At 67.9% G+C, this 24006-nt stretch overlaps 1 protein-coding gene across 1 annotated transcript; it reads right to left on the reverse strand.

The window, feature by feature from the left end:
• Positions 1-3729: 3729 nt before the first annotated feature.
• On the reverse strand, positions 3730-23586 carry FASN (fatty acid synthase). The gene is made up of 42 exons (XM_069483039.1): positions 23499-23586; positions 21632-21765; positions 20743-20895; positions 19429-19602; positions 19018-19218; positions 18771-18893; positions 18574-18689; positions 18325-18459; positions 17092-17554; positions 16800-16987; positions 16401-16590; positions 15785-15879; positions 15465-15599; positions 15187-15390; positions 14990-15105; positions 14590-14762; positions 14310-14501; positions 14146-14226; positions 13877-14053; positions 13562-13741; positions 13261-13464; positions 12422-12714; positions 11746-12132; positions 11505-11669; positions 11218-11336; positions 10986-11140; positions 10678-10881; positions 10379-10529; positions 10108-10286; positions 8349-8468; positions 7916-8262; positions 7629-7830; positions 7246-7397; positions 7048-7139; positions 6793-6944; positions 6469-6714; positions 6020-6208; positions 5659-5889; positions 5309-5529; positions 5107-5205; positions 4652-4903; positions 3730-4580 (listed from the first exon to the last, which is right to left on the reverse strand). Exons 2-42 carry the CDS (start codon positions 21756-21758, stop codon positions 4443-4445), a joined length of 7521 nt encoding a protein of 2506 aa, XP_069339140.1. The 5' UTR covers positions 21759-21765; positions 23499-23586; the 3' UTR covers positions 3730-4442.
• Positions 23587-24006: the final 420 nt, after the last annotated feature.

Raw genomic sequence — 24006 nt, forward strand, 5'->3', positions numbered from 1 at the left:
TCCTGGGCTCAAGTGATCCTCCCGCCTCAGCCTCCCGGGTAGCTGGAACCTTCTGTTTTAACTGGTGTCTTGACACTGCCGGGGTGGGTGATAGTCCTTGTTCTGGCTCAGCCATGGGCACTAGGGGTGGGAAGGGTGTCTCATTTCTGCCGAGCAGAAGCAGGAGTTCTGGTTCCTTCTAGTCGCCCTGCCTGGAGGGGTCAGCGCTTTGTACTGCGGGGGCGGGGGTCAGATGGGAATGGGGCTCCCTGCTGGGCGGGGGCGCAGATTCCACTGTGGTCACTGTCTACATAGTTTCTGTCTTGCTAGGCTGCCCCTTTCCTGCTTCTCTGGCCAAAGAGAGGGCTGTTCTTGGGGCTTCTGTGGCCTGTGTCTGTTGGCGTTTCCAGGCTGCTGGCTTCTTTAGCTCCAAGTCTTGGATATTTGAGGCAAAAAGAAAACTCAGGTGCTCTCCACCAGGCTGCTCTTGGTCCTACGTGGTGGCCTGGTTTGTGTTTTCTACTCAAAGTGTCCTTATGTTTGGCGTGCGTGTGTGTGTGTGTGTGTGTGTGTGTGTGTAAATCGTCCAGGTGTCGAGTTGTAATGATTTTAACAGGAGGAGCAGGGAAAATATGATGCACAAGCAGAAATCTGACAGCTTCTCAGATTTCCTCCTCACTGGTTTTTGAGCAATTTGATTTGGATGTGCCTTGGTGTCATTTTAGGTTTCTTGTCCTTGGAGTTGATTGAGTTTCTTGGCTCTGCAAGCTTATAGTTTAAGTTTGGAACTTTCATGACCATTATTTCTTCAAATGTTTGTCCCTGTGCTCCTCGCCCTGCCCTTTACTTTAGGGACAACGGTGACATGTGCACCGGACGGCTCGGCGTCATCTGCCTCTCACTGGTCCCCTGTCCATTCCCTCCGCGGGTCCAGTCCGGGTTGTTCCCACTGCTTGTCCCTTCAAGGACAAAGGCTTTAAAGCAACCGCCAATCTTTTCCTCTGTGATATCTAATCTGACATTAATCTCAGGCAATAAATTTTTCGCTTCACACGTTGTAGTTTTTATCTCTGATTTTCATTTATATCCTTTTTTGCATCCTACATATTTCTACCAATCTTTTTGAACACCTGGAATAGCTATACTATTTTAATGTCCTTGGCGGCTAATTCTAACATCTGTGCCAGGTCTGGGTCAATTTTGATTGATTTTTCTTTCCCTGTGGGACATATTTCTGCTGCATTGTACATCTGCTAATTTTTCACCAGTTGCCAGGGATTGTGAATTTTACCTAAATATTCTTGAGCTTTGTTCTGGGATAGAGAAAGTTTACCTGGAAGCGATTTCATCCTTTGGGGTTTTTTTTTTTTTTTTTTTTGAGACAGATTGTTGCTCTGTCACCAGGCTAGCATGCTGCAGCCCAGCTCACAGCAACTCCAACCTCCTGGGCTCAAGGGATCCTCTCGCCTCAGCCTCCCAAGTAGCTGGGACTACAGGCATGCGCCACCATGCCTGGCTCACTTTTCTATTTTTAGTAGAGATGGGGTCTTGCTCTTGCTCAGGCTGGTCTCGAACTCCTGAGCTCAAGTGATCCTCCGGCCTCACCAAAGTGCTGGGATTACCGGCGTGAACCACCGCGCCTGGCCATGGGGTCTTGTTTTTAATAAGTTTTTTCAGGTGAGACCAGTGCTAACTAGTAACTAGTTAGCTAATCAGTCTTGGGCTAATTCTTCCCCACGCTTCTGAGAACTCTACTAGATGCCCTGTGAACTACGAGGCTCTCCAGCGGCTGGTGGGGACAGGCAATTCCCAGCCCTGCGTGAGCACCTGGTGCTGCTCTCTCTCTGCCTTCTGGGTGGCTCTTTCCCCAGACCCAGCTAGTTTCCTCACACACGCGTGTTGCTGAGTGCACCGTGTTAGAGGCCCTCTGTCCTCGCCCTGCAGTCCCCCTGGACTCTCAGCTCCGCCTCCTCTGACAGGGCTCCGCCTCCTCTGGCAGGGCTCCGCCTCCTCTGACAGGGCTCCGCCTCCTCTGGCAGGGCTCCGCCCACTCCCTGTGCTGCCGGGAACAGCTCTCCGGGCAGAAGACTGGGACGGTGGATCCAGGCTCACCTGTCCTCGCTCCCCCTCGGGGACCCCTGCCTTCCCTGCCGTCCACACCCCAGCAACCACTGTTTCATGTATTTTGTCTGGTTTTTGGTAAATCCAGGCTGTTACTCTCTGGTCAGAGCTCTAACTCATCGTGTTAATTTTTATTTTAATTTGGAAGAAAGTAACTGAAAGGAGTGGAGATAACTGCTTAACTCCAGACACTTCTTCACAGCGGAGCTGCCTCTCGTAAGAGCTCTGTCAAGCTGACTTGTGACCTGGCATGCATGTCTGTGCTCCAAGCAGCGACGCTGCTCCAGGCAGGGAGACGTCCCACGCTAGTGGGAACTGCAGCTGCCTGGACACAGCATCCAGGCACCAGCGGGCCGGGAGAACCCTGTGTGCCAGGCACAGCCCACGGCCCTGCAGCACCCCGAGGCCAGAGACAAAGCAGAAGCAGGTTCTGAGCCCAGAGCAGCCCCCGGGCCGCCTGGAGAACAGCTCAGACTTGACTCCCACCTGCTTATGGGGCCCTGGGGGATGCTGGAACCCTCCCTGGTGACCCTGAGTGTGCTCAGCAGAACAGGCTGTGGCTGAAGGGTGCATCTTCCCCGCATGGGGAGGGGCCACGGGGGGCATGGACTTGCCTCCCCTTGCTTGGCTGCCTGTCTAGCTCCACCCTTGGATGCCCGGGCCCCACCTCACCTACCCCCTGCACCCTGGTCTGCCATCTCCCTCCCCCCAGCCAGGGCTGTCTCAGCCCCCACCCACCTTTGTGCCTCTACTGTCTCTGGGCGGGTGTCGTTCCAGAACCCCCAGGGGCTGGCCTACTCTGCTGCTCCCCTGAATTCGGCCCTGGCCCCTGTCACCATCCCAGGCCTCTAGCCCACGCAGGGCTCAGCTCGGGCTCACCCCCACTCACCCCCCCCAATCAGCCCAGATGTCCCCCAAGGGTTGCCAGGGCTGCTTCCCCCTCTTGACTCCAGGCTCCAGGTCTTGGGGGCCTCTTTGCCCCCCCCAGACTCCACTCCTCTGCCTAACTCCAGAGCCGGGCAGCCTGTGCCCGTCTGCGTCAGCGTGGCCAGGGACCAAGTGTCCGGTGTGGTGTGAGGGTGCTCATGGGCAGGTTAACGTCCACACCAGAGACTGTTCTCCACTGGGGCTGGGCCTCGTCCAACCGGCTGAAACCCCCAAAACAAAACTGAGTAATTCTGCCAATGATGGTGTTCACAACTAACTGATCACAACCAGTTACAGATTTCCCTTCTTCCTTCTCCAGTCCCACTGCTTCACTGACTAGCCTTAAAAAAAAGAAATTCTTCCAACATTGCATTGTCAGCTCAGGCCAAGGCTCCAGGCCCCGAGGGCCTCCCACTTGCCCACCCACAGCTGCGGGGCAGCTGCCTGACAAGCGAGCACCGCACACCATGCTGGGTTCCTCCTCCCGGCTGCGCCTGGGCAGCGGGCCTCAGCCAGCTCCGGGCCGTGTCCCTCATGTGCCAGCCTCCCCGGCCCATGCCCTGCAGATGTGCACACTCCGTGGCACGTGGGAGCTATGCCACGGGTCCCGGAGGGCAGAGGGCGTCCCCGTGACCCAGTGCAGTGAGGCTGGAACTTGCAGCAGCAGCTGGTCAGGGGCAGGAAAGAAAGATGCCACGAAGCCAGAGCTCATGTGCGGTTTAATTGTGGGGCTCGGGGATGAGGCGTCTGGAGCAGCAGTTTTACCAAACTGGTGCAGAACGAACAGGGTCAGACACGGGTCTCTGCACTGACGTTACAGTGAATTCAGACTCTGAGCAGCAGTCGGAATTGTCTCCAAGACAGACACAGACATCACGGAGCACGTGCCTGGTGCGGTCTGCAGGGCCAGGCCTGCTTCATGGGGGCAGCTGGGGCACCCAGGCCCATCCCGTTCCCCGGGGACGGGCCATCCCGTGGCCACCGTGCGGTGGGCAGGGCCAGCCGGGGAGGCTTACGCAGCAGGCCCGGGCAGCCCTGTGTGCACAGAAGGTGCACAGGGGACGCTGCCCGGGACCTTCACGGGGGAACGAGGCCATGGGTGGCTTCACCAGGAACGCAATAAATATGCGAATTCAAGTGGAAAACAACAGACCAAGCAAGCGGCAAAAACCACTTGGCACAAAAGGGTCAGCCCGGCTCCCGCGGGCCACGCCGGCTCTTCACAGACGGGCGTCTCAGAGTCGACGGCTCTGGGGTCCCCACGCCCTGCACGGCTGTGGGAGGTGGCGGGTGGGGAGGATGCGGCGTGACGGCCTACTTCTAGCAGCCGCGGGGACAGGGTCCCACCGGCAGGACCCTCCTGGCCCACAGTGTGGCCAGGTGAGTGGTGCAGTGCGGGCTGTGGAGGGGCGGGCCTAGCCCTCCCGCACGCTCACGCGGGGCTCAGCCAGGGAGCCATGGATGATGCCCACGATGGACTCCAGGCCGCTGCCCTCCAGCAGTGTGCGGTGGTCTCCCTCGATGATGTGCACGGACACCTTCCCGTCGCACACCTGTGGGGGGCGCCTGTGAGCTGGAGGCCACCCACTCCCAGCGACCGCCACCCTGCCGGTCCCCCGCGCACCTGGGAGAGGTTGTAGTCTGTGCCCAGGTCCTCGCCATAGGCACCGCTCGTCTTGGCACGCAGCAAGGTGACGTTGCCGTGGTACTTGGCCTTGGGTGTGTACTGCTCAGCGGCACGCAGCTTGTGGTAGAAGGACAGCGCAGCAAAGCTCAGCTCCTGGCGGTCCAAGCCGTGGTGGCTCTTGGTGATCAGGTCCACGGCGGCTGCCACGCGCTGCTCCAGCCCCTTCAGCGGCAGCAGCGCCTCCAGCACCTGCAGGGGTGGGCTCTGACCAGGCTGGACACCTCCCCGGCCCCTCCCTGCCCTGCGCCGCAGGAGGGTTCTGCTGGGGCAGAGCTGGGGGCCCTTGATGTTCCCAGCCAGGCCAGTGTTAGAGGGGAGGACCCCAACCCTCAGCCCCCAGCCCTGCTGCCCTTCCCCCCAGCTCCCTGGGCCCCGGAACTCCCTGGCCTGACCCTGCCGTGCTCGGCATCTGTGAACTGCTGCACGAAGAAGCAGATGGCCTCCGCCTCCGCCTCCGCCTCGCAGCCCGGCGTCAGCTTGGCACGGTAGCTCTGTGAGGGGAGAGGCTGCTATGCTGGGCTGAGAGTGGCCCGGACCTCCAGGGCGACGGCCACCCAAAGCCGGGAGCAGGTGGGGAGCTGGCCTGGCTCTCACCTGGGTGTAGGCCAGCACGTAGGTGTGCGAGCCGTCGAACAGGAAGAGGCTGTTGTGGGTGGGGGCTGGGCTCTGCTGGGCCTGCAGCTGTGAGCACATCTCAAAGGCCACGCAGGCGCCGTAGGAGTAGCCGGCGATGCGGTACGGCCCCTCGGGCTGCACCTGCCTGATGCAGTCGATGTAGTAGGCGGCCAGACTGTGGATGCTGTCCAGCGGCGCAGCTGCAGAGACAGAGCCCAGCGGTTGGGGTGGGGGGGGGGGGCGGCCACAGGCAGGGAGGCGCCTGGGCCCCACCGGCAGCCCCGCCACACCGGCCTCGCCCCGGACGAGCGGCCTGGGCCGCAGCGTACCTCGGGTGCACTGCAGGCCGTAGGTGGGGATGCTAAGCTTGGCGGCCAGGCTGTGGAACACGGCCGTGGAGCCCTCGATGGGGTGCACCAGGAAGAGGGGCCGCTCGGAGCTCTGCACCGTGTTGAGCCGTGTCAAGGTGGGGCCCTCGGGGTTCACCAGCAGGCTGCTCAGGTTCAGCTGGGCCTGCTGCCGGGCCGGGCTGTCCTCCTTGGGTGTGGGGGCCTCCAACTCTGAGGACAGGGGCACAGGTTAGGCCGAGCTGGACACAGACTCCAGTGCACCCGGCTCGCGATGCTTCCTAGTGCAGGCCCTGCCGGGACACCCCCAGGCTGCTGCTCCCGTGTGGCCGCCTGCACGTACTGTTGGCTGTGTCAGCCTTGGAGGACAGCTCTTGCAGCTTCCGGAGTGTGAGCTGCTGCACCTCGCGCATGGACAGCACGAGGTTGTACTCGCGCTCCAGGGTCTGGCGCACCTCCACGCTCATGAGCGAGTCCAGCCCCAGGTCTGCCAGGGAGCTGTCCAGGTTTACGCCAGCCAAGTCTCGGATGCCTGCGAAGGGAGACCTCGGTTGGCGAATCGGGAGGGGGTGTGGGGACGACTCTGGTGGGAGCCAGAATGGCAGGGGGGTGCTGGGCCTCGGGGCACCATTGCCATGGTTATAGCCACCACCCAGCTCTGCAGACTGTTGTGTGTGACCCTCAGGAGCAAGCTCACCCCACTCAGCTGGGGAACCCGTGGCACACACAGCTGCGTCTGAGACCTCCCTGGGCCGCCCTTGCTGTCCCCAGACCCTGGTGCCTCAGGCTCACCCAGGATGTGCGAAACAGCCTTCACCAGGTCCCGCTGGCTGTCCCTATCCCTGTGGGTGGTGGCCTTCTTCTTGGCCAGCACGAAGCTGCTCAGGACCGCATAGGGCTGGTGCAGGAAGAGGTCCAGCACCTCCAGGCAGGAGGCGATGCGCTGGGGCAGCGTCCCGCCGATGACCGTGTCATTGGTGCCCATCGTCTCCAGGACAACGCCCACGTCGCCGATGGCGCCCCACTGCACGGCCAGGCCTGCGGGCGAGGGGGCCGGTGGGCTGGGGCCTGGCGGGTGGGGAGGGTGGGGTGGGCGGGGTGGGGCTGGAGACCCACCTGGGAGGCCGTCATGCCGGCGCTTCTCGCAGATGCGCTCCATGGCGGAGTTGGCAAAGCCGTAGTTGGTCTGGCCAGCGTTGCCACGCCCACAGCTCACCGAGGAGAAGGCCACGAAGTAGTCCAGCTCAGGACACGCCTCCCGGGTCACCCTATGGGCACCTGTGTCACTCCCTGCCAGCCAGCGTCCCAGAAACCCCGTCTGCCCCCTCCCGAGGGAGGCCGGGGAAGCCGTGCGGCGGGGGCTGCTCCCACCTGTCCAGGTTCAGGGTGCCGCTGTACTTGGGCTTGTTGACGTCCTGGAAGGACTCGGGCGTCTGGTTCTCCAGCATGGCGTCTCTCAGCACCTGGGGGGAGGGGTCCTCAGCACCTGCTGGGGCCCAGCGGCACCCCGCCCAGGGGATACCCCGGGCTCGGGGCTGTGGAAGGCTCCGTCGTGGGGTCCCCCCTCACCATGGCCAGGTTGAAGATGCCTCCCACGGGCCCGAGCTGCGTGGCCTCAGTGATGAGGGCCCGGGCCCCCTCCAGCGAGCTGGCGTTGCTGGCGGACACCAGCACCTGCACGCCCTGGCGCCGCCACTCCTGGACCTGCTTGGCCTGGTAGCCTGTGGGACATGGGCAGTGGCCAGGCCAGGGCACAGGTGCACAGCCCTCCCCAGACACCAGGCTGGAGTTGGGGCACCACACCCAAGCCTCTTCTAAGAAGGGGGACGGAGGGGGACGGAGGGGGACAGAGCCCAGCAGCTGTCAGTGTGCAGAAGCGTGGCTGGCAGGAAAGGCCCAGGCAGCAGGAACAAGTCCCCTCCCTGGTGGCCCCAGGTTCCCGGGCTGCTCACCTGTTCGGATCCCAGAGCGGGAGGTCAGCACCAGCTTTTGGGCCCCCCGCAGAACCAGCCACCGGGCCAGCTCCAGGCCGAAGCCACCCAAGCCGCCAGTGATGACATAGCTCTTATGGGCCACACAGAAGGTCTTGGCAATAGCGGCCATCAGGGTGGGCTCCACCCGCTGTGGCACTGCCTCTGGCTCCTCCGGTCGCACCTGCACCAGATGACACCCGGCTCAGGTGCTGTGGGAGGTGGGCATTGGGCGTCAGGATGGCGGGCGCCCAGGGTCCCCACCTCACCTGAATGACAACTTTGCCAATGTGCTTCCCCTGGGCCATGTAGCGGAAGGCGTCCTCCACCTGCTCCTTGTGGAACACGGTGCACTTGAGGGGCTGCACCACGCCGTCGCGGATGCCGGCCCGCAGGAGCGCCACCACCTCTCGCCAGTCGTCATTGGCCTCCTCGAAGAGCGCGTCCAGCAGGATGCCGTGGAAGGTCACGTTCTTCAGGAAGATGGCCATGCCCAGCGGGTGGTTGTTGGACAGGTCGAATTTGCCGATCTCCAGGAAGCGGCCATGCTGGGCCAAGCACCTCACGCTGGCCTGCAGCTTTTCTTCCGCCAAGGAGTTCAGGACCAGGTCAACTCCTGGGCAACAGAGGAGTCCCCACGGTCACACCTGCTGACCAGCACCCAAGGCAGTCCCACGGGGTGGGGCTGGCCGAGCTGCTCACCCTTCCCGCCTGTGTGCCGCAGCACGTGCTGCTCGAACGACGTGTCCCGCGAGTTGGCGAAGCTGGTGCTGCTGAGCTGCGGGAACCTGGCCTGGAGGTAGGCCTGCTTCTCCGCAGAGCCTGCGGGGGGGTGTGCTGATGAGCTGGGCCGGGGGCACTGTGGGGCCGGGGGCACTGTGGGGCCGGGGGCCGGGGGCACTGTGGGGCCGGGGGCCGGGGGCACTGTGGGGCCGGGGCCGGGGGCACTGTGGGGCCGGGGCCAGGGGCACTGTGGGGCCGGGGGCACTGTGGGGCCGGGGCTGGGGGCTGGGGGGCACTGTGGGGCCGGGGGCACTGTGGGGCCGGGGCTGGGGGCTGGGGGGCACTGTGGGGCTGGGGGGCACTGTGGGGCCGGGGCCGGGGCCGGGGGCACTGTGGGGCTGGGGGGCACTGTGGGGCCGGGGGCACTGTGGGGCTGGGGGGCACTGTGGGGCTGGGGGGCACTGTGGGGCCGGGGCCGGGGCCGGGGGCACTGTGGGGCCGGGGGCACTGTGGGGCTGGGGGGCACTGTGGGGCCGGGGGCACTGTGGGGCCGGGGGCACTGTGGGGCCGGGGCCGGGGGCTGGGGGGCACTGTGGGGCCGGGGGCCGGGGGCACTGTGGGGCCGGGGGCACTGTGGGGCCAGGGGCACTGTGGGGCTGGGGCCGGGGGCCGGGGGCACTGTGGGGCCGGGGGCACTGTGGGGCCGGGGGCACTGTGGGGCTGGGGCCGGGGGCCGGGGGCACTGTGGGGCCGGGGGCACTGTGGGGCTGGGGGCTGGGGCCACTGTGGGGCTGGGGGCACTGTGGGGCCGGGGGCACTGTGGGGCTGGGGGGCACTGTGGGGCCGGGGCCGGGGGCTGGGGGGCACTGTGGGGCCGGGGGCACTGTGGGGCCGGGGCTGGGGGCTGGGGGGCACTGTGGGGCCGGGGGCACTGTGGGGCCGGGGCTGGGGGCTGGGGGGCACTGTGGGGCTGGGGGGCACTGTGGGGCCGGGGCCGGGGCCGGGGGCACTGTGGGGCCGGGGGCACTGTGGGGCTGGGGGGCACTGTGGGGCCGGGGGCACTGTGGGGCCGGGGGCACTGTGGGGCCGGGGCCGGGGGCTGGGGGGCACTGTGGGGCCGGGGGCACTGTGGGGCCGGGGCCGGGGGCTGGGGGGCACTGTGGGGCCGGGGGCACTGTGGGGCCGGGGGCACTGTGGGGCCGGGGCTGGGGGCTGGGGGGCACTGTGGGGCTGGGGGGCACTGTGGGGCCGGGGCCGGGGCCGGGGGCACTGTGGGGCCGGGGGCACTGTGGGGCTGGGGGGCACTGTGGGGCCGGGGGCACTGTGGGGCCGGGGGCACTGTGGGGCCGGGGCCGGGGGCTGGGGGGCACTGTGGGGCCGGGGGCACTGTGGGGCCGGGGCCGGGGGCTGGGGGGCACTGTGGGGCCGGGGGCCGGGGGCACTGTGGGGCCGGGGGCACTGTGGGGCTGGGGGCTGGGGCCACTGTGGGGCCGGGGGCACTGTGGGGCCGGGGGCACTGTGGGGCCGGGGGCACTGTGGGGCCGGGGCCGGGGGCTGGGGGGCACTGTGGGGCCGGGGGCCGGGGGCACTGTGGGGCCGGGGGCACTGTGGGGCTGGGGGCTGGGGCCACTGTGGGGCTGGGGGCACTGTGGGGCCGGGGGCACTGTGGGGCTGGGGGGCACTGTGGGGCCGGGGCTGGGGGCCAGGGGCACCGTGGGACCAGGGCCGGGGGCCTCACCCACGGTGGTGAAGACGCGGCAGCCCAGGCTGAGGGCGATGGCGATGGCGGCCTGGCCCACGCCGCCCGAGCCTGAGTGGATGAGCACCGTCTCCCCGCGCCGCATGCGCCCACGCACCACCAGCGAGTAGTAGGCCGTGGTGTAGACGACGGGCACCGAAGCCGCCTCCTCCAGGGTCCTGGGAGTGGGTCACAGGGTCAGCTCGGCCTGGCCGTTGGTTGATGCTGACACCCATGGGCGCCCTGGGCCCCGTCTGGCCAACATACTCACCAGCCGGAGGGCACGTCCCAGAGGAAGTCCCGGGACAGCTGGATGGATGTGGCCAGGCCTTCGGCGGGCACCAGCCCCATCACACGCTTGCCACTGGCGTCTCGGCCCGAGAACTCCATGCCCAGCATGCAGTCCCGTGAGGCCCACTTCCCTGGAAGCAGGCGGTGGTGAGCCCGGGGCGGGGCCCTGATGTGCCAGCCCGGGCCCCCGGAGCCTCGCCAGGTGCCTGGCAGGTTCTGGTGTCGGACTCCACCGGAGAACACCCGGCCCTGCCCAGCCCAAGGCCTTACGCTTAGTACCTGGGATGGCATCAGGGGACAGCTTGCCCGTGGCCAGCATGACGTCTCGGAAGTTCAGCGAGGCGTAGTAGATGGTGCAGAGCTGGGCGCCGGGGCTGGCGGGTGGGGCGTGGCCCAGTGGGGAGCAGACCCAGCGGATGGAGGAGAGGTCCCCCCGGGTGAGCACGTTCACGAAGGCGTGTGCGGTCTGCTCCTCTGGCTTGTCTGCAGAATAGGCGGGACAGCTGCCGCGGCCTCCCCAGCAGGGCCTCCCATCCCCTCCCCACGCGAGGAGCCCGAGAGGCGGCAGGGCGGTGTCTGGGGCTCACCCTGCTCCAGCAGGAAGTGGCGGAAGGCCCCCCAGGCCCCGTCGCGGTAGACGTTCATCACCAGGTCCCCCTGCAGCACCTTCCGCAGCTCCGCAGAGCCCGGGTCCACCTCGGGGACATGGGACGTGCTGCTCAGGTTGGACAGAAAGATGCACCTGCGGGCGGGCGGAGGCGGTGAGAGGGCCACACGGGGAGTGGGGAGGAGGAGATGGGGGAGGGCAGGGGCACCTACCGGATCCGGTGCCCGCCGGGCTCTTGGCGGAGACAGTTCACCAAGCCCACCACACCCGAGGTGGTGCAGTTGATGGCCTTCAGCCACACGGGCCGGGGGGAGTCGTCGGCCAGAATGTTCTGCAGGACGAGGGGAGGGTCAGCTGCTGGGACAGCCTCGGGCTATGCCGTGGACCTGCACCAGGTGAGCAGGTCCCAGGGCCCGGGGGGGCCAGGTGAGCAGGTCCCAGGGCCCGGGGGGGCCAGGTGAGCAGGTCCCAGGGCCCGGGGGGCCAGGTGGGGACCGACCTTCAGAGAGTCCACCCATCGGAAGCTGGTGTCCTCCACGGGCAGGAAAATGGGGCTGTCCTGCGTGGCGGGCCGGCGGCACAGGAAGAGCGCAGAGCCATAGAAGGACTTCTTCAGCCCCACCAGGTGCAGCGACGTCCTCGCAAACAGGCTTTCCCACTCGTCCTGTGTGCACGCGGAGGTCAGGGCCCGGTGGCCTGGCCTTCCCCTGGCCCCCCGGGACCCCTGCCCAGCAGCGCACCTGGCTCAAGAGGCCCTGCACGAGCTCTGGCTCGGAGGAGAGGAAGGTCACGGTGTCCCCAAGAGGGTGGCCCCTGAGCAGGGTGTGCAGCAGCAGGAAGCCGCCCTCTCGGAGGGCAGCTGCCATGTGGCCGAGGGCTGAGGCCGGGTCCCCGAGGTCAGCCACGGCACAGTTGCACACCAGGAGGTCAGCAGCGCCCAGGCTGCCGGGCGCAGGGTCTGCGGGGTCCCACTGGGCCTGGGCAACATTGAACTGCTGCAGCTTGGCCTGCGCCGCCTCCAGGGCCTGGGGGTGGCGGTCAGTGGCCGTGTAGCTCAGCTGCAGCATCGGCTGGGTGTTGAGCAGGCCTGGGATGCGGGAGTACAGGTGTCCCTGGCCGGCCAGCACCTGGGGGTGGGGAAACGTCTTCTTGGAGTGGCCCTGGGCCAGGGAAGTGTCCTTGACCTGGGGCTGGGCAGACGTCCGTAGGGCCACAGTCGCCAGCTGCGCCCACGGACAACAGCATGGACGCCGCCTGCCCCTGAGCTCAGGGTCCCTGTCTGCGGTGACCCTCAGAGCCCCAGGCCCCGGGGCTGCCGCAGGGACACGACCAGCTGGCCCGGCATCCGACGTGCAGCAGCCCAGGCGGCACCTACCTCCCCCACCTTCATCCTGGCGCTGCCCAGGCGGCACCTACCTCCACCACTTTCATCCTGGCGCTGACCATGTTCTCCAGGGCAGTGTCCACACAGGCCTTGAGCGTGGGGGCGTCTAGCAGGCCGCAGAGCAGGGGGTCCTCCGGCAACAGGGGCCTCTCCTGGGCCAGCTCCAGCTGTAGGCTCCCGTTGAGCTGCAGCTGACAGGCGGCCCACAGCAGCCGAGGCAGCCCCTGCTGGGGGGGAACCTGGGGGGGCTGGGCCCCCTGCGGCCCAGGCGCCGCCATCTTCAGCCCCTGCTGGGTCACCTTGGCCTGCAGGGCCTGGGCCAGGCCTGGGGAGGGAGAGACAGCCTGATGCTGCCTGAGGCCCCAGCAGCAAGACTCTGCTTGAGGTGGGGACCTGTGTGGCCCTCTGGACCTGCGTGGCCCGGACCTAGACACTGACCCCTGCCCACTGTGGGCGCGTGGGGAGGAGCCCGGCCAAGGGGTCCTCGATCCGACAGTGTTCCGTGCTCGTCCCCAACCCCACCCCGAGCCAGGGTCTCCCATATATCAGCCCAGGTACTGGCCCCAGCGGATTGGTCTATACTGAGTGGTGGCCGAGGCCACAGCCAGGAGGAGACCATGTCTCGTCTTTGTCCCCAAGTCCCTTTGAGACAGGGACAGTTGACAAGCATGACCACAGGTTTGGGGGAGGCAGCTTCTTCAGCTCCAACAGGCCAGGGCTGTTGGAGACAGGCCCCGAGGGGAGGCAGGATGGGGTCTACTTGAAGGAGAACTGGGATGTGGCCACCAACGGCTGTCTTGGGAAGTGATGAGCTCCCCGTTGCCAGAGGCACCCAATAGGCCAGGCAGGGCAGGGCAGGGCGGAGCCTCACCCTTGCACAGCTGCAGCTCCTCCTGCAGGGCGGTGCTTGCGGACAGGCACCCGTCCTCCATGTGAGGCGTGAAGCAGAACTTCTCCAGGGTGGGTGCCAGCTGCTCCTGCTGCCGGCGTGGGGCTGACGAGGCGTGGAGCCGCATGATGCGGGCGCCTCCGGCCATGGTGCTGTTCAGACAGCTGTTCACCACCAAGTCAGCCGCTGTGGGGATGGGCGGGTGAGTGCAGGCAAGGGGAGCCGGGGCGCTGGGGCAGGGGCAGGGGCCGGGGCCGGGGCCGGGGCATGGGAGCCGTGCTACCTTGGGCCTCGCCCTGCAGCGCGTACACTTTCTGCCGGTGGGTGGCAGGGTCGATGTGGATGGTGCCGATGCGGGTGGGCAGGACCAGGCTGCGCTGGCCCGAGACCAGGATGAACGCCTGCAGCATGGTGTCCAGGAAGGTCACCCAGTTGTCCCTCCACAGCAGCCTGGCCGAGGTGCCTGCACAGACGCCCGGTCCGTTCAGCAGGGCTCTTGGCACCGGGACCGTGGTGGAGCCCACGCACACCTCTCAGGCACCCCAAGCCACCCGCCTGCGCGGCTGAGCCGCGGCGCAGCCCACACACCCCGCCCCACCTTCGAGGCTGGTGTCCAGCATGCCCTGGAAGTGAGGGCCGTAGTCGTAGCCGCGCAGACGCAGCTCCTTGTACAAGTCCGCCTGGCTCAGGCGCAGGGCCCCGGGGTCGGCGGGGGCAAGGTCTTCCAGGTGGTCGAAAAGCCTGGGGTCGGGGTCCTCCCACTGGTACACCTTCCCTGCGGGCGGGGGCAGGGCGGCCTGAGTGGGGCCGGCGGGCTGGCCGGCGGGTGGGACCCCTCCACACATGCCCAGGCCCCGCCCCACTCACCACTCACTATCAGGTTAGCGTTCTGGGACACCTCGAAGGTGTGGGAGGCCTCCATGAGCCGCACCTCCAGGGTCACAGTCCCTGTGGAGCAGCGGGGTCAGAGGCTAGAGGTCAGCAGCCCCTCCCCCAGCCACCCCTGCCTCTGGCCCGGGGGTGTCCCTCACCAGTCTTGGGCAGGATGGTGGCCTGGTGGAGGGTCACGTCCTCGAACACCACCGGCATCTGCTCCATGGCCAGGCCCAGGGTGCGGGCCAGCGTCCTCCACACCAGGTGCAGGTGGCCCGTGGCGGGGAAGATGACGCGCCCGTCGATGCAGTGGTCCACCAGGTAGTGGTCGGGAGACTCGGGGCCGGCGTCTGCAGGTGGCCGCGGCCTCAGTGCCGGCTCGCCCAGGGAGGGGCAGCCTTCCCGCCCACCCGCCCTCCGGCCCTGGGCCTGGCTCACCGATGTTGTAGACGGTGGCCGAGGAAGAGCTGGAGCCATTGGGGAAGTCCTCTGCAGTGGGCACGTCCCACGTCTGGCCATGGTCCCACTTGATGTGGGGGGAGATGAGGGGCGTTCCCCGGGGGACTGGGAACTCCACAGGCGGGAATAGGGCATTGGGGTTGACATCAATGCTGCCAAGGGGAGGGGCAAGTGAGCATACACCTGGCCTCCTCCAAGGCCAAGGGAGCCGGCTCGGCCGGGGGGCACCCGTGGGCTCTGGGTCCAGCCCACCCGCTGCTGGCCTGGGCCAGTGAGGGGCTCCCAGCCGTTCGTGCCACCCACGTTCCCTGCTCCCAGGGAGGAAGGGCTATGTGGCCCCCGGGAGTGTGGGGTGCGGTGGGGAGGGGAGGGGACCCACCCTGTGAGGTGGACCTTGCCCACGCCTGCCAGGAAGAGCTCCAGGTTGTCCCTGTGGTCCTTCTTCATCAGGGGCACGATGGTGCAGCTGGGCTTGAGGCCACGCTTGAGCACGGCCTGGGGGTGGGAGGGGCGCTGGGGTCATCCTGCCTCCCCTCACCCACCTGGGACCAGCACCCCGCGCGGCCGGCGTCCTACCTGCAGCAGGGCGTGGGGGGCGATCTCCAGCACCACCGCGTGCTCGGGGACGTGCCGCAGTGCCTCCTGGAACAGCACGGGGCTCACCAGGTTGTTCACGTTGTACTCGGCGGAGGACGTGCGCGCCAGGCTGCCGCGCCACTGCGCCTCAGGGATGGAGGTGCTGAGCCAGCGCGCGGAGCGGGGCCGTGGCTCCCGGATCACCTGCGCACACGGCTGGGTCAGCGCCGAGGACGTGGGACAGCCGCACCCCGGTCCCACCGGCCGGCCCAGCCCACCTTCTTGAGCGCCTTCAGCAGCGTGGGCGCGATGTCCTCCATGAAGTAGGAGTGGAAGGCCATGCCGCCCGTCCGCACCTCCTTGGCAAACACGCCCTCCTGCTTCAGCTGCTGCACGAATTCGGACACCGCAGCCTGGGCGTCGAGGGGCCCCGGGTGAGCTCTCCTGGGCCGTGCACCCACCGTGTAGCCCCCTCTGCTCCGGTCTCAGAGCAGGTGGGGGTGCCCGGAGCCCACAAGGGAATGGGGAGGGACAGGGTAGGGGTCACACGGTGACAGAAGCAAGGGACAGAGGAGCCCGTCAAGGCTACAGGGCTCACCTGTGGTCCCGAGATGGTCACCGTGTCCTCGGAGTTGTGACACGCAGGCACCACGCCAGGGGGGCAGCGCTGCTTACACTCCTCCCAAGACAAACCTACGGCAGAGCCAGCCTCAGAGGGTGGCTGTGAGGACCCCAATCCCTGCCCAGCAGGCCCTTCCCGGCCACCAGAGATGCCCAGGGCGTCAGCGGTAATGATGGGGGCGTAATGACAGCCGCCGAGCCACTTTCGCCCCTGCTGTGTGTGACCGTGGGAGCCACTGTGGGGGTGGAGGTGCCGTCCCAGGTGGGGAGCTGGCTCCCAGCGCAGTAATGACACCCTGGGGCCCAGATGGGGACTGGGACCTCACCCCCAGGATGGGCTGCCCTGCCCGACGCCTGGGCTGCCCTCTGCCGTCCTCTCCAGCCTCGACCTGCGTGACCCCCCAGGGCCCAGGAACGGGCACCGGCGTAGGGCAGGCGGGTGAGGTCTCCCAGCCAGGTCTCGTGTGTGCGGGGAACACGCACAGGTCAGGTTCAGGCCTGATGTTGCCAGTGAGTGCCCCAGGCACAGGGTCGAGGGCACGGGGCTGGCTCCTAGGGAGCCACGCAGGGCACCAGGGGGAGGTGACACCTACCCACAGCCGCCATGGCACCTGGCGGGATGTTGGCGTCCTTGATGCACTGGCCCCTCCAGTAGGCGGCGAGGACAGCCTCCTCCTGGGACAGGCAGCCGTCTGCGTAGCCACAGGCCACCTCACCCAGGGAATGCCCGATGATGCCGTCAGGCCTCAGCCCCATGGAGCTCAGCAGGTCCAGCAGGGCGATCTGGGGGCAGGGATGGGACGCGTCAGGCCGGCCGGACCCTTGGGCCGTCATCCCCACCCCTACCCCATCTGCCCTCCCAGGCCACCTGGTAGGAAGGACCCAGACTGTGGCCCACGCTGGGCTCTAGGGCAGTGCGGTCTGGATGGGACCAGGAGCCCCTAGCTGGCACCAGGCCGGTGCCCAGACACACATGTGTGCTCGGGCCCCACCTGGATGGCCGTGAGGCTCACGAAGGCGTGGACGATGTCGTCGAAGGTGTTCTCCTCTGTGCTCAGCAGCAGCTCCGACACCTTCAGGCCCAGCGGCTTCAAGGCCTCATCAGAGCGCAGGATGGAGTCGCGGAAGCTGTCCAGGCGCATGAGGCTCAGCCCCATCCCGCGCCACTGCGTGCCCATCCCTGTGCAGAGAGCGCGTCAGGCAGGCGGCCCCCCGCGGCGGCCCCCCACCCTCGCCCTGGGGAGGGGCTGCCCTCGCATGTCCGCGGCCACAGGGCGGGCTCACCGGAACAGATGAACCACAGCGGGCGCTCGCCGGGGGGCACCTGCTGCACCTCCCAGCCACCGCCCGCGACGCCCAGCACGGCGTAGCCCCTGAAGGGCATGGTGGACGTGGGGGTGGCCGCGATGTCGTTCAGCATGCACACGAAGGCCAGGTCCTGGCTGTGCTGCTGGCCCTGCTGGAGCAGGGCCTGCACAGCCTCGGGGGTGCGCCCGCTGGCCCGCAGCAGGCGGGGCAAGGCTGCGTGCGGCGCGGGGGCGGGGGGCGGCCGTGTGTTGGGCTGCAGGATGACGTGCACATTGGAGCCACCGAAGCCGAAGGAGTTGATGCTCACGTTGCCACCGCGGACGGGCAGGGGCCGGTCCACCACCTGCAGCCGCCCGTCCCGCAGGGCAGGGATCTTGGGGTTGGGACTGTGGAAGTGCAGGTTGGGGGCCCATTGCCCGTGCTCCAGCGACAGCAGCACCTGCAGGGCATGTGCTGGTGGGCGGCTGTCCCGGCTCCCCCACCCGCTGGCCGCAGCTGGGTGCAGGTGCTTCCCCGGGAGACCCCCATGTGGGCCCCAGGCTGGCCACACCCACCGTCTGACGCACTTCCTGGCCCCCGTCTGGTCCTGCCATGGCAGGGTCTGCTGACCAAGCTGCGGCAGCCCTGCCCTCAGTGGCCCCCGGGGGTGGGGCGCTCGGCCTGTTCTGGGCCTCAGGCCCTCCCCCGGACCCTGCCCTCGCCCAGCCCCACAGGGACACCAGAGACTGGCTGTGGAGCTGGACACTAAGGCCCCTCAGCCAGGCCCCACCCAGGCGTGGCACCTCAGGGAGGCTGGGGGCGGGGGCGGGGGCCTGGGTCCTTGGCCGTCAGGTTACCAAGCCCAGCGCTCCTGGGGGTCACCCTAAGGGGCCCCAGGTGCCTGCCAGTTGGTCTGGAAGCTATAAGAATGGGCAGGTGACGTCTGCTCCCATGCCCTGCTGAGACTCCTCTAGCCATTCCCCTCCCTCCCTCCCTCTTCGCCTGAGCTGCTCCTCTGGCGGGCTCTGCCCAGGTCCCCCCAGCGAGGAGCTGCCCAAACTCCCCCCTGCCCCAGCCGCACGGCCTCCGCTCAGTCAGGCCCCGGCACAGCCCGCTTTCGGGGGGCGTGGGGGCTCCTGGCAGGCAGGAAGCAGTATGGTGTCCCTGATGCACAGCCACCTCCTGAGAAGGGGGCAGGGACCGGTAGCCCCCAGAGCCCACCCTGCCTACCTTGGCCAGGGCCGCGAGCCCTGAGGCAGGCTCGGGGTGCCCCATGTTGGACTTGGTGGACCCGACCAGCAGTGGGTCTTTGCGGGAGGCACACAGGGCTCGGACGATGCCGTTCAGCTCCTGCGGGTCGCCCACCTACGGGGACACAGGGGTGTCGGGCTCCAGCCAGGCTGCCTCCCAGCCGTGGAGGGGATAGAGAGCGCGGGTGGAGGGCACGGGGCAGAGGCAGGGCTGCGCAGGGGCCTTCACCTTGGTGCCTGTGCCATGGGCTTCGATGTACTCGAGGGACTCGGGGGCCACCCCGGCTGGCAGGTACAGGGAGCGGAGAAGCTGCTCCTGGGACTCTCCAGAGGGGAATGTCACACCTGCGGAGGGATCAGGCTCAGCACCCGCCGCTGCCATCCCCGCCTGCCACGCACCGCCCACCACCCCTGCCCAGAGCCCACCTTGCTCCTTGTAACCATCTGTGTTGGTGCCGGCGTTCAGGATGGTGGCGTACACCCGCCGAGCCAGGGACTTCTTGGTCAGCAGGACAGCCATCACGGCCTCTGAGCGGCAATATCCGTTCCCTGGGGCAGAGCAGAACCTTTCCTGGGGCTCGGCCCAGCCAGACCCCTGCTGGGAGCTCTGGGCAGGAGGTACGGGGGCAGAGACCCCCTGGCGGGGCTCCAGGGGGTCTGCGGAGGTGCCCACCTGAGTCGTCGAAGGACTTGCAGGTGCCTTCGGGGCTGAGCATGCCCAGCTTCATGAACTGCACAGAGGTGTTGGGCTTCAGCAGCAGGTTGATGCCCCCCACGATGGCGGCCGGGCACTCCCCGCTGCGGATGGCCTGGTAGGCGTTCTGCAGGGCCAACAGGCTGGAGGAGCAGGCCGTGTCCAGGGAGATGCTGGGCCCTGTGTGTAAGGGCACATTGCGCTGGGGGCCCAGCCGGGGCCCTACATTGTGGCTGGGGGCGTGGCTGGGGCAGCGTGGGCTGGGGGGCCGTGGCTAAGGGCCCTCCCCGGGAACACTGAGATCAGACCCCCAAGGGGTCTCCCCAGCATGCACTGGACACACATCTTATGGCTCATGCTTAGCATGTGGAAGGCCTGGGCGGCACCTACCTTTGAAGTCGAAGAAGAAGGACAGCCGGTTGGCCATCATGGCACGCTGGCAGCCCACCATGCTGTAGCCCACGAGCGTCTCAGGGTCTCGGCTCAGGGCCTCCGAGGCCTCGGAGCCACCCACGCCCACCCAGACGCCAGTTTGTGTCCCTCGGAGCGAGGCTGGGTTGATGCCTGCCAGGAACACGGTGGTCAGGCCGGCCGCCCTCCTGGCCCACTCTGGGGGTGGGGCCTGGTCTCGGGGCCTCATGGTTGGGGTGAGAGGGGCTCCCTCCCAGCAGGACTCTGGAAGGGGCCAGGGACGGTGAGGTGTCCTGCCAAGGGGACAGAGCAGAGCCACAGTGGGCGGCCAGCCCCGTAGGGCCCAGGACTAAGAACCGGGTCAGAAGACATGGAGTGTCGAGACAGGTGGGCCCAGGAGAGGGCGCCAGAGGCGGCCAGAGGCAGCTGTGGGAGGACAGAGAGCAGCATTGTCCCTGGCGTCACCCGCAGGGTCTGTGAGCCCCTGGGCCAGGGAGTGCCCCAGCTCCAAGGGCACCTGCCCCGGGCAGAGCAGAGACAGGGAGACAAAGGCCGTGTGTCTGGCGGCAAAGAGAGATCTGCAGGTCGGGCCTGGGAGCAGGAAAGGCCCAAGGGACACGGAGCCCCCCAGGACCCCCCACCAGCCCTCCTGGGGTGGGCAGGGGCCAGCCGGCACCTACTGACAGGGAGGGGACCAGGCGGTTTCCCGAGGCTCACCCTCTCGCCCAGAGGGCCTTCTACGCCCGGCAGGAGGGACAAGCCCATGTCCCCAGCCCGAGGTCACACAGTGCAGAGGCCAGGCTGGTGGGATGGGCTCCCCACTTGCAGGCCCCCAAAGCAGGGGAGGGAAAGGTGGAGCAGAGGCTGCCTGGGGGGCCTGGGATGAGGGGTGCTGGGACAGCAGGGTGGGAGAGACACAGAGGACGGCCAGTGCTGCGGGCTGCCAGGCTGGGGGCAGCAGCAGGAGGACGGGACTCGGGGGCTGCTCCAGAGCCTCCTGCTCTGCCTGTCATCCCGGCCCTCGCCCCAAGACCAGCCAGACCAAGACCAAGACCAGTCAGGAGTGAGGAAACTGGGGCACTGGGGCACACCCGGGACACCTCCAGTGTGCAATTGTGAAACCGTGACCTGCCCAGGGGCCCACGCCTCCCTGAGCCTGCTGGCTCCAGATCAGGGGCCAAACCAGGTTTGGGACATGGCCGGGAGAAGGCAGGGCTGAGCCCTGCTCTACCCTAAAGAGGCTGTGTGACGCTGGGGCATAGCCCCGGCCAGCCAGCAGCCCTGAGGACCCACCTCCGTCCACAATGGCCTCGTAGGTGACTTCCAGCAGCAGCCGCAGCTGGGGATCCATTGTGTGTGCCTGCTTAGGGTGCACCCCAAAGAAGGAGGCGTCGAACTTGGACAGGTCCTTCAGCTTGCCAGACCGCCGGGGCAGGCCGTAGAGCCCTGCAGGACAAGGCAGGCGTTTTCCTCCCCTGACTAAGGCCACTGGAGGGCAGAGGCAGCGGAGGGACGCTACAGACCCTGGCGGTGGCCGTAGTGGAGCTATGGAGCCTCAGCTACAGCCAGGAGGCCCAGGCAGTTGAGCAGCCTCCCTGGGAGGGGCGGATGGTGAACCCCAAAGCAGGGGCTAGGGCTGCCAGGTCCCCCACATGGGACCCCAGCCCCACCTGAGAAGGGCCCCAGAGCGAAGCTTGGTGAGGCGCGGCCAGGGGACCCTCTGCCTGGCCAGGGCCTGGGCTCCGCCATGCTGACTCACACCCCGTCCGGCAGGTAGGGCTGTTCTGCGGGAGATCGTACTAGGCGTGGGAGAGTCAGCCTGGCCTCTCTAGGGTACCTGGTGTCCTGTATACCAGCTCAGGACACGGGAAGGGATGGTGTGGCCAGAGGGCTCGGGCCCCAGTTCATCACCCATGCTCTGAGCCTGGCTTCTCTGCCAACAGGCAGATGAGGCCTGCTCGGCCCTCGGCCTCCCAGCCATCTGGGGAGCCTCCCGGCAGGCCGAGCCCACACCCCAGGCCATCCTGGCGCCGTGTCCAGGAAGAGGCTGCAGTCCGGCCTTGCCTGTGGGCTCCACAGCACCAGCAGCAGTTGGAAGATAGCATGGCAAGAGGCTGCCTGAGGGGCAGAGCTGGAGTTGAAACTTCCCACCTCGAGCAAGCAGAGCCGCATGGCCACTCACCAGCTTTCCACCGCCGGTCATCATCTGTGACCATGTCCACACCGTCAATGAGGTTGGCCCAGAACTCCTCCATGTTCTCCGATTCGGGCAGCTTCCCGGACATGCCGGCGATCACCACCTCCTCCATGGCTCTTCTGTGGGGAGGGCAGCGTGGCCCCACAAGGTCTCAGCCCTGGGCCAGCACCCCCAGCCCACAGCCTCAGCACCCCAAATGGTGGCTGTTCAAGATTCACTGGCCAGAATTGCCTGACCTGCCCATGGGGCCCGAGTGCAGGCCCTGGCCTAGCTGCCCCCCTCCCCACCATCCTGCCTGGACAGCCCGAGAGCAGGGCCCAGAATGCCCCCCTGAGACACCTCCAGACCCAGCTCCTGGGCCCGGCCCTGCTGGAGGGGCTGGGTGCTCTGGGCTTTGGCACCGGCCTGTCAACTCTGGGGCCCTGCTGCCCCAAGTGCCCAGCGATCAGCTGCCTCTGCAGCAGTGCCTGGCTTTGACTTGGCCAAGCTTCAGCCCTGCAACCTCCTGCGGCTGGTGCTCCTGGGCCATCCCTGGGGCTGTGGGGACCTCAGAGCAGAGCAGGCAGGCAGGGTCTTCCTGGAGATGGAGGATGAGCGCCCCCCCCCCGCCTCGTGCCCAGCCTGTTAAAAGCCAGCAAGGAAATGCAAAGGCCAAATACACCAGGTCCCAAAGCAGGGTGTAGGGCACTCGGGCCACTCACCCCAGGCCACATGGAGAGGCCCCCACGTTAGGGGTGAGGCCTGCTCTACAGGCCAGCCCAGGAGCTGCAGGGTTGGGGAGGGACGGGGCGGGGACAGGCCTGCACTCTGGGTGCCAAGGCCCGGCAGGGCTCTGGAGAAAGGTAGCCTCTGCTCCACGATGGACTGACCCAGTCAGTCCGACCCTTACAGCAAGGTCCAACCTGCAGAAACACTCCGGGCCAGGTGCTAGGCAGGTGCTGCCCAGCTCCAAACACCTGTGCAGGTGAGGCCTCAGGACACTTGCTCGCCTCCCTGTACCCAGAGCACAACAACCGCCCGGGGCTCAGGTCCCTAAGATGTCCACAGAGAAACCCAGGCCACTGGGCAGCAAGTCTAGCAAGGGCTGCTGTGCAGCCTGAGGCAGAAGGGCAAGGCCCGGCTGGTCCAGTCACTTCCACCAAGGCCCCAGGGCCTCACCGCCAGCCCAGAGAGTGGAGGGAAGCGGCCTCCCTTGGGCGCCCGGCAGGGCAGGCTATCGCCGCAGGCGGGTGGTTGCCTCCCACCGAGTGAATAAAGAGCCCTTGGCCGCGGAGGCACCGGCTCCAGGACGCCACTGGCTCCAGGACGCGCCGCTCAGTTTTCCCTACTTGCTATTCACGCGGAGTCGGCGGGAGGCAGGGGGTGGAGACCCCCGCGGCGCCCGGGTAGGGGGCTGCTCGCACCCCTGCGCCTCAGCCCGCGGCGCCCGCCTGACGGGGAGGCCGGTCCCCTCCGCGCGCTGCCTCTTCCCGGGTCCCGCTCCGCTGGGCCTCGGCCTTCGGAGCCCCGAGGAGGCGGCGGCCCCGGGGCCTTTGTGGGCGCCTGAGGCCGGCCCGGGCTGCGCGGGGGCGAAGATGGCTCTGTCCGCGACCCTCCCGGCCCCGGGCCCCTCCGCCGCCCTACCCGCGCCGGAACCGGGCGCCCCGAAGGGGCTCGGATACCGAGCCCGGCCAGGCCGCGTGGTGACCCTGCTGCGGGCGCGCCGGGCCACGCGCTTCCTGAGGCCGAAGGACGCGGGCCCGCGCCGCCCCGTGAGCGCCCCCGGCCCGGCCCCGCAAGCGCCCCCAGCCCGGCCCCGCGAGCCCGGGCCTGGCCCCGAGTTCCCGGCCCGGCCCGAACGCCGTGGCCGTACCTGGTCTGGGCGCGGGCGGCGGGCGGCGGGCGGCGAGGGAGGGCGGCGCGCGGAGCGAGGCCGGGGCCGGGCCGTCTCTCTGGCTCCCTCTAGGCCGGCGCCGGCGCTATTTAAACCGCGGCCATCCCCGGGCGGCCACGCCACATGGGCTGACAGCTTGGCTGCGCCGCCCAGGCCAATGAGCGTCGGGGCTGCGCCCCGGGACCCGGCGCGCCGCCGCCGTGGGGTGATGCCCGTGCGCGCCGCCGAGCCAGCCCGCGCGAGGACGCGCCCAGGGGGAGGGGGCGCGGGCGGCGCGCGGGCATCCCCCGCCCCCGACTTCCGTTCCCCGCCCCCCGTCCGGGTCCGCCGGCCACGTGTGCGCCGCGCGGGCGGCGGGACGGGGAGCGCTTGGGCCACTCCGGGTGCCGCGCCCGGGGAAGCGGGGCGGGCGATTGGCGCAGCCCCCACCTCACGGGCGGGCGGGAGGGGTCCCCGCATTGGCGGCAGCCGGCTCCACGCCGCCGTC

Source organism: Eulemur rufifrons, chromosome 9, assembly GCF_041146395.1.
Source record: "Eulemur rufifrons isolate Redbay chromosome 9, OSU_ERuf_1, whole genome shotgun sequence".
Lineage (NCBI taxonomy): Eukaryota > Metazoa > Chordata > Mammalia > Primates > Lemuridae > Eulemur > Eulemur rufifrons.